General features: G+C 46.4%; 2 protein-coding genes across 3 annotated transcripts in view; one reads left to right on the top strand and one right to left on the bottom strand.

Annotated features, from left to right (window-relative positions):
- Positions 1-13,186, bottom strand: part of Fnbp1 (formin binding protein 1) — a 195,728-nt gene that overhangs the window by 153,041 nt on the left and 29,501 nt on the right. The gene's annotated exons all lie outside the window — the stretch shown is intronic.
- The window catches only part of Gpr107 (G protein-coupled receptor 107), a 63,623-nt gene that overhangs the window by 19,035 nt on the left and 31,402 nt on the right, over positions 1-13,186 (top strand). For both annotated transcript variants that reach the window (XR_007834563.1, XM_051185117.1), the window contains 7 exons: positions 2,645-2,682; positions 5,318-5,374; positions 6,221-6,331; positions 6,670-6,803; positions 11,041-11,116; positions 12,242-12,315; positions 12,949-13,066. Coding sequence is in view for 1 of the 2 variants with exons in the window: in XM_051185117.1 (XP_051041074.1) it covers positions 2,645-2,682; positions 5,318-5,374; positions 6,221-6,331; positions 6,670-6,803; positions 11,041-11,116; positions 12,242-12,315; positions 12,949-13,066 (608 nt within the window). In the remaining variant the exon portion in view is untranslated. The remainder of the gene's footprint in view (positions 1-2,644; positions 2,683-5,317; positions 5,375-6,220; positions 6,332-6,669; positions 6,804-11,040; positions 11,117-12,241; positions 12,316-12,948; positions 13,067-13,186) is intronic.

Here is a 13,186-nt window from a genome sequence, read left to right on the forward strand (position 1 = left end):
TTTGTAGAGATTGTGTTTTCAAGAACTGCAGCCTGGCGCTCTAGAGGCTGCACAGAACTAACTGTAACCAAAGAAGGATGTGGAAGGAAGAAAGAAGTGAGGCCTCTCCTCTCCTTTCCCTGCTTAGGCTTATTTCCTCAGCCTAGAGCATGGTGCCTCCCAGCTCCTAGTCATATGTACAGCCTGTGCATGCCTATTGGTTTCATTTTGTTTCACCCCACAGTCCAAGAAAATGATGCTGTCTCTTGCAGCCTTTTCTTTGAAGTGATCCATTGTTATCTCCAGGTATTGGGGCACTGAACTTCTTCATTCCTAGAAATCCTTTTGTGTAGGAGCTAGAGAGATGGCTCAGCAGTTAAGAAAGCTTGTTTCCCCTCCAGAGGACCAAAGTTCACCTCCCAGCACCCATATCAGGAGGTTCATAACACCTGTAATCACAGTTCCAAGGGATCCAAAGCCCTTCTGAGCTCCACAGGCACCCATACATGTGGCACATACATACATACATACATACATACAGACAGACAGACAGACAGACAGACAGACAGACAAAAATGTGCCCCCCCCCCCATAGGGTTTCTCTGTATAGCACTGGTTGTCCTGGAACTTATTCTGTAGACCTGGCTGGCCTTGAACTCACAGAGATCCACCTGCCTCTGTTTCCTGAGTGCTGGACCACCACTGCACATTTAAGGTAAGTCTTTTTAAAAAGGAAAATTATTGTGTGTGTAGTACTGTCTTTAGGATGGGTTAGTGGAGCTTGACTCTCTGAGAATACTGACACGCCATTCCAGGTCAGCTGGGCGGTCAGCATCCATCAGAATGCAGAAGTGTTGGCCACTAACACTGCTATCCTGAGTAGTGTTTTTGTTTTATTTGTTTGTTTATCCAAAGTGCTGGGCACTGTGAATATCTACATTCCAGTATTTGGGAGGCTAAGGCAGAAAGAGCACTTGTGCCCAGTCAAAGCAAGCCTGTGCAGCAAAGGGAGACCCAGTTTGGAGGAAATGCAAAAATGAAAAGTCAGAAGAGACCCACGTTGGATTTCTTTTCCCTTTTCTGTTGTTTTGTGGAGAGGAGTTTGTCTGATCACGCCTTGAGCTCCTTCTTCCTGGGCCATACACCTCTCTCCTGATGTGGATGTGTTGAATTAACTGTCAGTCCCATCTAATGGTTCATATACATCCTTCCAAGATCATTTACCACTTACGTTGTTACTCATCTTCCCCTAGATTTGTCGAATGTTGATGCAAATTAGGAATCATAGGAAAGAACTGGAGTGTGATGTGCAGTTCCATGCCTGTGCTCTGGCTCTGGTTTCCCAAATCCCTTGTGCTCATGAAACACTGTCTTCCTGCAGTAGGGCTGCACTGCTGTCTTAGTTAGGGTTTCTATTGCTGTGAAGAGACACCATGGCCAACTTTACAAATGAAAACCTTTAACTGGGGTGGTCCATTATTATCATGGTGGAGTACATGGTGGCATCTAGGCAGACATTGTGTTGGCTACATCTTGGCTTGCAGGCAACAGGAAGTCAACTGACGGAAATCCTGGGTGGTGTCCTGGGCATAGGAAACTTCAGAGCCCACCCCCATACTCTCACACTTCCTCCAACAAGGCCATGCACACTCCAACAAAGCCACACCTCCTAATAGTGCCACTCCTATGAAATTATGGGGCCAATTACTTTCAAACTACCACAACTTCCCCAGGAGGGGTGTCCTAAGAACAGTGAAGTGATGCAAGTGCCCACTCTGTTCCATGAAAAAAGCTGCTAGTAATGTTTTGTATGGTTGGTTTGGTTTTTGAGACAGAATCTCATAGCACAGTCTAACTTTGACTTCTCTGTGTAACTGACCTTAAACTTATTCTTCATCTTCCATAATACCCAGAGTACTATGGTTACAGGAGTGCACTACTACACTCAGTTTCATAGGGTGCTAGGCATCTAGAGCCTCATGCATGCCAGGCTAACACTTTGCTAGCTGAGTTATAGCCCCAGCCATCTATTAGTCAGCTTCTTCTTTTTCTTCTTCTCCTTCTCCTCCTCCTCCTTCTCCTTCTTCTTTTTAACTTAGTTAGGTTTTTTAAAATTAAATACAATTTGTCATTTTTATCCACTAGTAATCTTAACACACTGTTGTTAGGGGGACCCCCCCAAAATCAACAATGAAAAAAGAGTAAGACACCTGAAAGTCCAGACTGGTGGTACAGCTCAGGGAAGAGTCTGCTTCCCAAACACAGGCTGAGTGTCATCCCCAGCATGCTCAGCACCACACACAGAGTCTACCACACTAAGATTTTCTCCAAGTCAGCTGTATCAATTAGATGCTTGTTAAAACTGCCTCTGCACGTGCTGGCTTAGAAAGCATGGAGGGCTGTTTTATGTGTCATCTCTTTTGTCCACATTATTTCTTTCCTTTGGTTTTATAATGATTGACACAGTAACACTTGCAGTATGCCACTTTGATTTGCTACTTCTACTGCCCTGTAATTATGTTTGGGGACCTTAAGAGATAGAGGCATTGAGGTTTGTTTTGGTGATAGGATATTAGATTAGCTGGAGCCCTGTAAAATGATACTGTGATTTATGATATGTGAGGTGAATTAGGCAGTGATAGCTTTTAAATGTTTGTGCTTCTAGATGGTTCGAAGTCTAGAAGAAGTGCAGTGGATTCAAAGGTAAGCATGGATCTCCTTCTTGCTCAGCTTCTCTAGATGTGCATGTGTGCTTGCGTGTGTGTGTGTGTGTGTGTGTGTGTGTGTGTGTGCATGTGCATCTATGTGTGCGTGGCACATGGCTTGTGTTTGGAGAGACAGCATCAACACACTGAAACCCTTTCAAACATATATGGAGTGCTGGATTACATAGCACAGGGGAAGCCAGAGCTTTGGGGGTGCCCCTTAAGACAGACCTGGGCAGTACAGGTGGTACAGGGTGCTGACATGCAGGCCATCGGAGGTTAGTTATTGGAGCTCATGATTCTGAAAAACGCTGTAGGGACAACAGGGTGATCCCAGGCCCAGGAAGGACCTGCTGTGATAAAACAGGGTTGAGATGAATTAGCCTAGAGCTTTGGAATGTAAAACAAGGTTCTGCCTTGGGGGAGATGGAACAGTGGAAGAGAAGAGAGAAGTGTCATTGCACGAAAGTGAGCAGGAGAGCAGAGAAGAGTTTGTTTTGGAATGTCCTAATTCCTCAGTGAGGAGTTTGTGTTGTTTGTTTACAGACAGGATCTCCTGTAGTTCAGGCTGGCTTCACCTTGTTACATAGCCATGTTATGAGCAGGTTTTTCCTGCCAGCCGGTCTGGTCCCATAGCCGCACCAGCCCCAAATAACACACAGAGACACTGTATTTAATATAAAGCTGTTGGCCAGGTACTAGTTTCTTATCGGCTAGCTCTGTCTTAAATATTAACCCGTTTCTATTAATCTAAGTACTTCCACGTGGTCTTACCTTAACAGAGAGAGGGCCTGGCGTTCTGCTCTCTCCATCCTCCATCTTGGATCTCATCCCTCCTACTTCCTCTCTCCTCTTGGTCTCTTAGTCCCGCCCATCTTGTTTTCCTATTTGCCAACAGTGCTTTATTCATTAACCAATATGAGAAACATATTTACAGAATGACATCTCCCATCATAGCCAAGGTTATGGTCCTCCTGCCTCTGCCTCCCAAGCTAGGATCATGTGTGCACATACCAGGCCTAGCTTTGTTTCTTGCTTCCTACTAACCATTTTTGCAAAGGTGAGATTGGGTGACAATTTATAGGGGCAGTTAGATACATTTGACCTGCCGATCAAGATTGTGGATGTGTTCATTACTTCAATGGTTTCTCCTGCCCCCTTTGATCCTGTGCCCAGGGAACAGTCACTGCAGTAGACAGCAGCTTTAGGGGGCCTTATAGAAATGAGCCATGCAGGATGTATTCTGTTCAGCATAACTGTCAGTTTATCCTGCTCCCATGTATATATAGCTGGTTTCTTTCCATGGCTTGCTATTAATCTCTTGGCTTGTGCAGTAGACAATGTTCTGGTATTTCAAGTCAGGAGCAGAGTCTGGGTAGGATGTTTGGCTCTGCCCAGGGCAGCATCCTTGGTCCTGCAGAAGCTGTAGAGTAGAGAGACACTCACAGGAAGACTGGGGAAGGGCTTAGAGAGTAGCCAAGAAGGAAGGAAATGGGGAAGGGAGCTGCCTTCTCTGAGACATGATCTTAGACCTATCTGGAAAGACAGTAAAAAGCTTTGTCAGAGAGCTCTCAAAGGTCTTCAGTCAAGTTGGTGTTGAAGAAGAGCTTTATTTTTAGTTAGCCTTATTTTTATTTTGTGTGTATTAGTGTCCTAATTAGGGATATTTTTGCCATGATGAAAACACCATGACCAAAAGCAAACTGGGGAGGAAAGGGGGAAAGGGTTTATTTGGCTTACATTTCTACACCATAGTTCATCACTAAAGGAAGCCAGGACAAGAACTCATGCAAGGCTGGAACATGGAGGCAGAAACTGATGCAGAGCCCATGGAGGGTGCTGCTCACTGGCTTGCTCCTCATGGCTTGCTCAGCCAGGACCACCTGCACAACACAAAATGGCCTGGGCCCTCCCTCATCAATCACTAATTAAGAAAACACCCAACAGCCAGATTTTCTTGGGGGGGGATTCTCAATTGTTTTCCGTCCTTCCAGGTGACTCTGGCTTATATCAAGTTGATGTGACACTAGTACAATGAGTATTTCCCTGCATGTATGTATATGTTTGTTTATGTCTGTGTTGGATCCTTTGGAGCTGTAGTTAGAGTTTGTAAGTCACCATGTGGGTACTGGGAACTAAATGTGGATTCTGTGTAAGAGCAGTAATGTTCTTAACAACTAAACCATCTCTCCAACTCAACTAGCTTTTGTTTATTTTTCAAGATAGAGTTTCTCTGTGTAGCTTTGGCCTTCCTGGAAATTGTTCTGTAGATCAGGATGACCTTGAACTCAGATATTCACCTGCCTTTCAAGAGATTAAAGGCATGTGCTGCCACCACCACCTAGTTTAGCTTTAATTTTTTAAGTGTTTGGGTGTTTTGCCTGCATGTATGTTATGTGTATCACACGCATGCAGTGCCCATAGAGGCCAAAATAGGGCATCAGATCGCCTGGAATTGGAATAACAAAACAGTTGTGAGATTCTGTGTTCTGGGAATTGAACCCAGTACCTCTGCAAAAATAGCCAGTGATCTTAGCCATTGAGCTGTATCTTTAGCCCTTCCAATTAGCTTTGATTTTCCTAAGCTTGTTTTATGACACTTTTGGCCTGAAACAGATTCTTGTGTCTTTTAGGCAGCAGCAGAGAAATCCTTCTCAATTCATAAGAACAATGGTGCAGTTTCATTTCAGGTATGAGTCACCTTAGAGTAAAGTTTACTCCATCTCTGCCATGTGAGAGGGTGAGTCTTCCCTAGCACCTTGCTCATGGATCCCTTGGCTGCAGGACCACCCTCCTCCCACCACTAGGCGGCTAGCTAGCTCCGTGTGCTAACCAAGCCATGAGTCTGTGACAGTGAGAAACCTTGTGAAAGTGCAGTGTGAGTGTCAGGACCCAGTTCCACCTCCACTCTGCTTTTGTCCTTTTGTGAGCCCTCTTCGTCTCCCATCCAGCAGTCATGCTCTCACCCAGGTGTGACAGAAGCTGACAGTTGTGCACCTGGAATGACCTGTGCTAAGAGTGAAGGTGGTATAGTTTTAGAGGGGAGGTCAGTGAGGCCCAAAGCCCGTGAGAGCCCTACCCGGGCAGCCCAGCAGTGAGGTACATGGCACTGCTTTCCCCATGCGAGCTATGCCTTTCTTTACTTGGAAGAGCCTGCAGTGGCACACACTGGTCCTGTGTGTATAGCACTTTTAATCAGTTGTGACAAGCAGTGGCCACTGTTAATGTTTCAGAAAGTGATATAGTTTGTTGACTTGGAAATGAGGTGCTGGGTCTTTGGCTACCTATGCTGACCTCAGTAGAACCATCCCAAGCAGGTGGGATTAGAGTTAGAGAGCCCAGGCCACTGTGATTAGGTGATCACCACAAGGTTCAAGCAGCCATCTCTGTGCTTGAACACTGACATAAGGTACTAGAGGCTCACAAGATGAGGACATCCCCTCTGACCTCCGCTCTGGAGGTTCCGAGGCCAGCTCGCCTCTGCTGCTGGGAGCTGTGGCTGAGGCTGTGAGTACCTCTTTCTCCCTCATTTCCAGTTCTTCTTTAACATCAGCACTGATGACCAGGAAGGCCTGTACAGCCTTTACTTCCACAAGTGCTCAGGCAGCAAGTCCCAGCCTAGTGAGCAGGTCTTATTCAGCCTGAATGTGAGTACCTTTGGGGCCTGCTTCTCTGTAAGAGCAGGGTGGGTTCTGTGGGAGCTTGTCTCTTTTATTTTGCTTTGGGTTTGGTGCTAGGAATGAAGCAGGGCATTGTTCACCCTTTGCCATTGAGGGCATGTGGAATGTCACTTTGAAAAAGCGGGCAATGTGTGCCCGCAGAGGACCTGTGAGGAAGGAAGTGTAGAGCTGGGTGGGGTGTGTTCACCAGTCCAGACAGTCACAACCTGCTTGTTATCCACTGGCACATATGCTCTTGAGCTTAAGTGAGACAGCTGTGAATGTTTATTGTCTAAGAGGGAACATCCATCTTCCACTGGTTACAGATTGATATCACTGAGAAGAACCCTGACAGCTACCTCTCTGCTGGGGAGATCCCTCTCCCCAAGTTGTACGTTTCCATGGCTGCCTTCTTCTTCCTTTCTGGGACCGTCTGGATTCATTTCCTTCGTAAGCGAAGGTAAGTACTCTCAGTGTGTGAAGTGCTGCGTATTTCGTCCTGCTGGATTCTGCCCCTAGCGGAGATGGCACTGAACAGCCCTGCCAGCTTCAGGGTGTCTTCCTAGAGACCTAGAGGCTAGTGGGAGGCTCTGCCTGCTGTGCTGTTGACCACTCTTAGTGTTCTCTTTAGAGAGCGGATCCAACTGTTATCATAGACAAGCAAACACAATGCGAGTTTTGCCCTCGCAGAGACGTGCTAGCCCAGGAAGCTTCACACAGGGGGTGTGTTTCCAGGGTCGTGCCTTTCAGGGGCCATTCGTCTTGAGACAGTTAGTGATGATGCCACTGCCCAAGTGGAAGCTGAAAGCCTCCAGCTCTTCAAGCTTCACCTCAAAGCCTCTCTAGACTTTCTCTGTGTCCACCAGGAGCTTGAGCCTGGGGGAAAAACCTTTAGAGCCCTTCTGCCTTTCACCAGGACCTTTGTCCCAAGCTCTGAGGCTCTGGCTTTGTGTTCTTTGTTGTTGAGTGGAGTGGCTACTTAAGTATGACTTCCATGCCTCCCTGCCCAGAAATCTTGGAACAAAATAGTGTAAAGTATTTTTACATTAAAAGGCCCCTAGACCTAGGGTATGCAAATCTGATACACCGAGCTACCCAAAACTCACATAATTAGATGCCCCAGATACCCCTTCCTGGAGTATTGGGGCAGATGCTGAAACCCCTGGTGTCTTGGTTGCCTTTCAGCAGACACACCATCTTAGATGTGGGCTCTTTTTAAAGAATCTTGCATGCCAGCTTAAATGGCTAAAAGCACTTGCTATCAAGCCTAATGGTGACTTGAGTTCAATCCCCTGGTTCTATGTGGTAGAAAGAGAAAAGTTGTCCTCTGATTTGTACATATTCACTGTGGCTTTGCCGCAAGCACACACTTGGCCTGTGACTTTCCATCTGCCTCTCTTCACTGTGTCACTTTCCTCATCTTCAAAACTGGGGCAGTAATAACTGCCCTTCTTTCTGCAGAGCCTCTTAACATCATTCGCTCTGCTCTATGTCTTTGTACCCGATAAAGAGGGCTTAGCATCAGGGTGCTATGCAAATGAGGTACTCATATTTCCTGGTGTTTCATTTCCCTTTACTCAGCAATGGCAATGTCATTGTCTCAGCTCATGTGGATAAAATGGTGGCTACAGTTTTAAATCTGTGGTTAAGCGGGCCTGACCTATTTTGTGCCGGTCACACTTTTAGTTTTTTGTGGATATGTATGCATCTATAAAGATGCAATTTAAGCCACTCCCATATGATAGCCTGGGAATATCCATAGTTTGGAAGTTTGTGTTATACATAGTCATATGACCCCCAAGGCTGCCAGGAGTGTTCAGGACACTTGTTACTCTCTTAGAACTGGAAAGAATAAGACATCTTTGACACATAAATATACTGAGGCCCAGAGAGTGGAAATGAGAAACAGTCAGTTACCTGACTGAGCTGCGGCCGGAAGCCAAGGATGCCTGCTGGTGCCTGCCTCTCCTTTCAGGTTTAGTGTGCTGTGCACCCCAGAGTGTGAGCGAGGAGGGCTGCACTGGCAGAGTGAGAGGCAGCTGGTGATTTTCAATGTTTATAGGTTGGCTGCCACCCTGGGCTTGTTGAGGTGGAGTTGTGACATTTCAGAGATGAAGGTCATCAGGGCCGAATCAGTGCAGAGTCCAGGTTGCCATGGTTTCAGAGCCTTTTATTGCTCCAGCATGGGTGCTTAACTGAGAAACACAAGTCAGACTTGCCTGGATGTGAGAGTGGCCTTTTATAGTAGGCAGTGTTGCACTCTGGTTACAGTCCGCTGCCATTCAATAGTGACAGACTGACTGCTCTGGCCTTGACTTCCTTCTTGACCTTCAAGTAAGTAGTCACTAGGAACTACCCAGGAAATAACCTCAGAAGCCCAGTGTGCTCAGCTTGTGTTGTGGTCTCATTATTACTTTGTGCATGCTCCTCTCTCAAGTGACCATACCCCCTTACTTCCTGTCCCTTGCCCACTTTTCCCCAGCCACGGAAAGTCACCCAATATGCTGAATATACAGTTTGGGGCATTTGTATGTTCTTGTAAGTAATGTCTGGATTTTTGGTTTGGTTGGTTGATTGGGGTTTTGGGGGTTTTTTTCTGTATGTTTTGAATGTACAGAAAGTGCTGTCTGCAGATGCAGCTGCTGAAACCACCTTTCCCACCAGCTGTACTGATGAATTGGCATCCAAACGGCTGGTTTTAGCCACACCACAGTCCTGTGAGCTGTATTGTCAGGTGTTGCCCCTGTAGCTCTTAGAGACAGGTCTACATCCAGGTTGCCACTGTCTCCCTGCTGCCCTAGACAGTGCTGGTGTAGCCTGATCTCCTACTTTCTGAGGTCTCCTAGGCACTTGTCCTCTGAGTAGTAGTCCTGAGCAGAGGCCCACAGGGTTGTGGCCTACTCTGGCTTAGTTTTATTGTTGTTGGATTGCCCACCTTATGGCTACACCACTTCTACTTTTGGCAGGGGAGCCTGAGACCTGTCACCATCCTTTTACCACAACTGACCTCTTGATATGTGCCAGTCTGGTGTATGTAAACTTCTGGGTCTTACTTCCTTCCCTTGTCTCTTAATGTCCTTGCTAGGCACTATCATTTCAGGCTCATATTGTTTGCATATTTTCCTGTTGGATTTTCTCATTGTCTAGCTGCTTTGCATGAACAAAACTCTTGTGTGTTCTAGATTGCTCCCTCATGCAGGGTTTGTCTCCAGTCATTGCAGTCACATGGCTTGTCAGCAGTGTGTTGTTGGATGAAGGTTTTAATTGTGATGGAACCCCACCATCTAATTTTGTTTTAGGGTAGTGTTTCTTGGGTCTAAGGGACCCTTTGTGATTCCAGGTCAGAAGGTGTGTTTCATTCACAGCTGAGCTATTCTAGAACCCTCTAGGTAAGTGGATAGTGAGACCAGCTTTACCTTCTTCTACGTGTAGGTTCCATATAATTTTCTGCCACCACAATCACTTAACAGTCTGTCCTTTCCCATAAAGTTGGACTCATTTTCTCTTCCATCAAGCTCCTACACATGTGTGCTTCTTCCTTCTGCACTCTTGTCTGTTCCTATTCTGTGCACTTACCTGTGGGAGATTGCCAATGTCTTGATGTGTGAGAGTGTACATGTGTCCTTGGCACTTACTCAAGTCTTTGTATACTTTAAGAGTTTTATTTTTCTTCATATAGCCTCAAGTTTCTTCCTACAGGAGTAGGGGTAGACACAGGAGGAAGAATCTAATGCCTGGAGCTCAAGGGTGGCCTAAAGCTTGTGAGGGGAGATGGGGTGGGAGCTTTATCTACTGGGCTTGTGCAGCACTTTGTCCTCACTTGTCACCATGACCTGGTCCCAGCCACCGCAGTTACACTTTGTCTTCTGTCTTCCTGGGATTTCACGATGTCTCTAGGATTGCCCTTCCTCGTTGCTGTGTGACTCACTCAGTGTGGTTTCCAGGAAGCAAAGTGGTGGACTATGTTAGATGTCCATCCTAGCACACCTCAGCAGCCATCCTGCCTGTCTGCAGTGCATAACTCTCAGTCACTGCATGAAACTGTATTGGAAATGTCGTGGGACTCTGCCTTAGTTTTCTGTTACTGTGATAAGATACCGTGACCAAGGTAACTTATTTGAGGCTTACAGTTCAGAGGCTGAGCCCACGACCATCATGGTGGGAGCATGACAGCAGGCAGGTGTGCCTGGTGCCAGAGCAGGAGCTGGGAACTCACATCTGATGCACAAGTAAGAAGCAGAGAGCTAACTAGGAATGACTTGTCATTTCCCGTGATACACCTCTTGCAACAAGACCACACACACCACCTAACCCTTCCCAAACAGTTCTACCAACTGGAGACCAAGCATTCAACCCTGTGAGCATGTGGGACCATTCTCATTGACACCACCACAGACACATCTGAGGCCATTCCTACTGGCAAAAACTGCTTTGTAAAAAGAAAAGAAAATGACTTCATGTTTGTGGTTTGCTCAGATTGTACTTGCTGCTTGCTTAGAAATATATCTGATGAAGCTGGTCATAGTGGTGCATACCTTTAATCCCAGCACTCCAGAACCAGGCAGATCTCTATGATTTCCAGGACAGCCGGGGCTATGTGGAAAGGTCCTGTTTCAAAAAGCAAAATAATGTACCTGACACTGTGGCTGCCTTTGGGGAAGTGGAGTCTTTTAATTCTTTCTTCTCTCTTTTTATAGGAATGATGTGTTTAAAATTCACTGGTTGATGGCGGCCCTTCCTTTCACCAAGTCTCTTTCTTTGGTGTTCCATGCAGTATGTATTAGCATTTGGGGTCATTTGTGAAATAATGGATGTGCATACTTGATTGGGAAAACAAGTTAGAAGGCAGGAGACAGGTGGGAGCAAAGGAATAGAATGTGTTTCTCATAAAGCCCCTTGTGTGGAGAACTGGCCACGGGGCCAGTGAGCTCAGCCTCCTGTACTTTTGTTTTTGAGATAGTCTTACTCCAGCTCAGGCTGGCCTTGAACGCCTTGTGATTCTCCTGGTTTAGCCTCTTGAGTCCTGGATTATAGATTTCTCTGTACATGTCAAGCACACTTCCCCCCCTTGTTTCTGTCATCTGGACATTAGTGTGCCCCCTGCTGGTCGTTCTTGGATTTTCCTCATTTTACTAAGCATCCCTGTATTTCTGCCAGTGAAGTTCAGTATTAGTAAACTTAGTGGATAAAAGTACCAGATCAGGAGCCCAAGAACTGAGCTTTTGACTACTGAGAACCAGTGCACATCAAAATGAGCTTGTCTGTGGGGCCAAGATCACAGCTTCCCTGATTTGGGGGGTCTGTGAGATATGCATAAAGTGCATGTAGAATGGAGTGGTAGAGGAAAGCAAAAACAACAGACATGGCAGTTACTTGGATAATTACCCCTTTGGATTTAAGTTAAGAGACTCTTGGGATGGCCTCTGAGCCATTTTAAAATCATGATGCCGTTTAGAAAATGAAGGCTGTGTGCTGTGGCCGACCTTCCCGGTCCTGCCAGGAATCTGCCTCTTAAGTTAAAATGTTTGGCAGTCCCAGGTGTTTAAACTTGGAGTTGGTTGAAGCCAGGTCCCTGTACATGGGTCTTTTTACTGACCGGCTGGCCTCTGTCTTCACAATGAGCAGCATGCATGGATGGAGAGTGAGAGCATTTGCCAGTGTGAATCCAGCTAGTGACCTGGGCTGGCTATTAGGGTCATTAAAGCCCTGTCAACCTGTCTCAGTTAAGCGTGTTAGCATACTATGCACTTGCTGGTGACTTGGCAGTGGAGGTATTAGACAGTGGGGTGGCCGGGCAGAACCCATTCCCCATCCCAAAGTTTCCTGGAGTCATTTTTGCTTTACCCTGCACTGGTGTGCGTGGCACCACCTTTCTGAATCACAACTGTTTGGTTTCAGATCGACTACCACTATATCTCCTCCCAGGGCTTTCCGATTGAAGGCTGGGCTGTTGTGTACTACATAACTCATCTGTAAGTATGCTGATCCAAGAGATAGTGGTGTTAGTGCCTGCACCATGAAATGCCTTACAGAGATACTTAAGGGCTAGAGCTGGGGATGCGGCTCAGTTGGTAGAGTGCTTACCAAGCATGCATGACTCCCTGGGCTCCATCCCCAGCAAAAACTCAGCTTGGTGGTACACACCAATGATCCTAGCACTCAGGAGTTGTAGACAGAGGCAAGAGAATTTGAAGTTCAAGATCATCTTTAGCTGCATTTTGAGTTAAAGTTTGAGTTAGCTTGGGTTATGTGGAGAAAAAAAAAAAAGAATAAAAAGAAATAGGGGGCTAGAGAGATGGCTCAGTGGTCAAGAGCACTGGCTGCTCTCCCAGAGGTCCTGAGTTCAGTTTCCAGTACCCACATGGTGACTTATAACCATCTATACTGTGATCCAGTGCCCTCTTCTGGCATCCAAGCATACATACATACATACAAACAGACAGACAGACAGACAGACAGACCACTCATACACATAAATAAATCTTAAAGGAAAAAGGAAGAAGAAATGGCGGGGGATGTGGAATCTTGGAATGAGTTGACAGGCTAACTGGTAGGACTTGAGTCTGGAGAGCCTTGCAATATCTATGAAATATTCTGTCTTTCAGTCTAAAGGGGGCGCTGCTGTTCATCACCATTGCTCTCATTGGCACTGGCTGGGCCTTTATCAAGCACATCTTGTCTGATAAAGACAAGAAGATCTTCATGATCGTCATCCCACTCCAGGTACTGTTAGTGTGGCTGGCTTGTCAATCCTCCCTGGCTCTGGGCGGGGCTCAGCTTACTTGGAAACCTGGGCTTCTGCATTGTGAGCTGCAGATAGGGGCTCCCTTTTTGAGCATTGGC

Source organism: Phodopus roborovskii, unplaced genomic scaffold (genome assembly GCF_943737965.1).
Source record: "Phodopus roborovskii unplaced genomic scaffold, PHOROB, whole genome shotgun sequence".
In the NCBI taxonomy this organism is placed as follows: domain Eukaryota; kingdom Metazoa; phylum Chordata; class Mammalia; order Rodentia; family Cricetidae; genus Phodopus; species Phodopus roborovskii.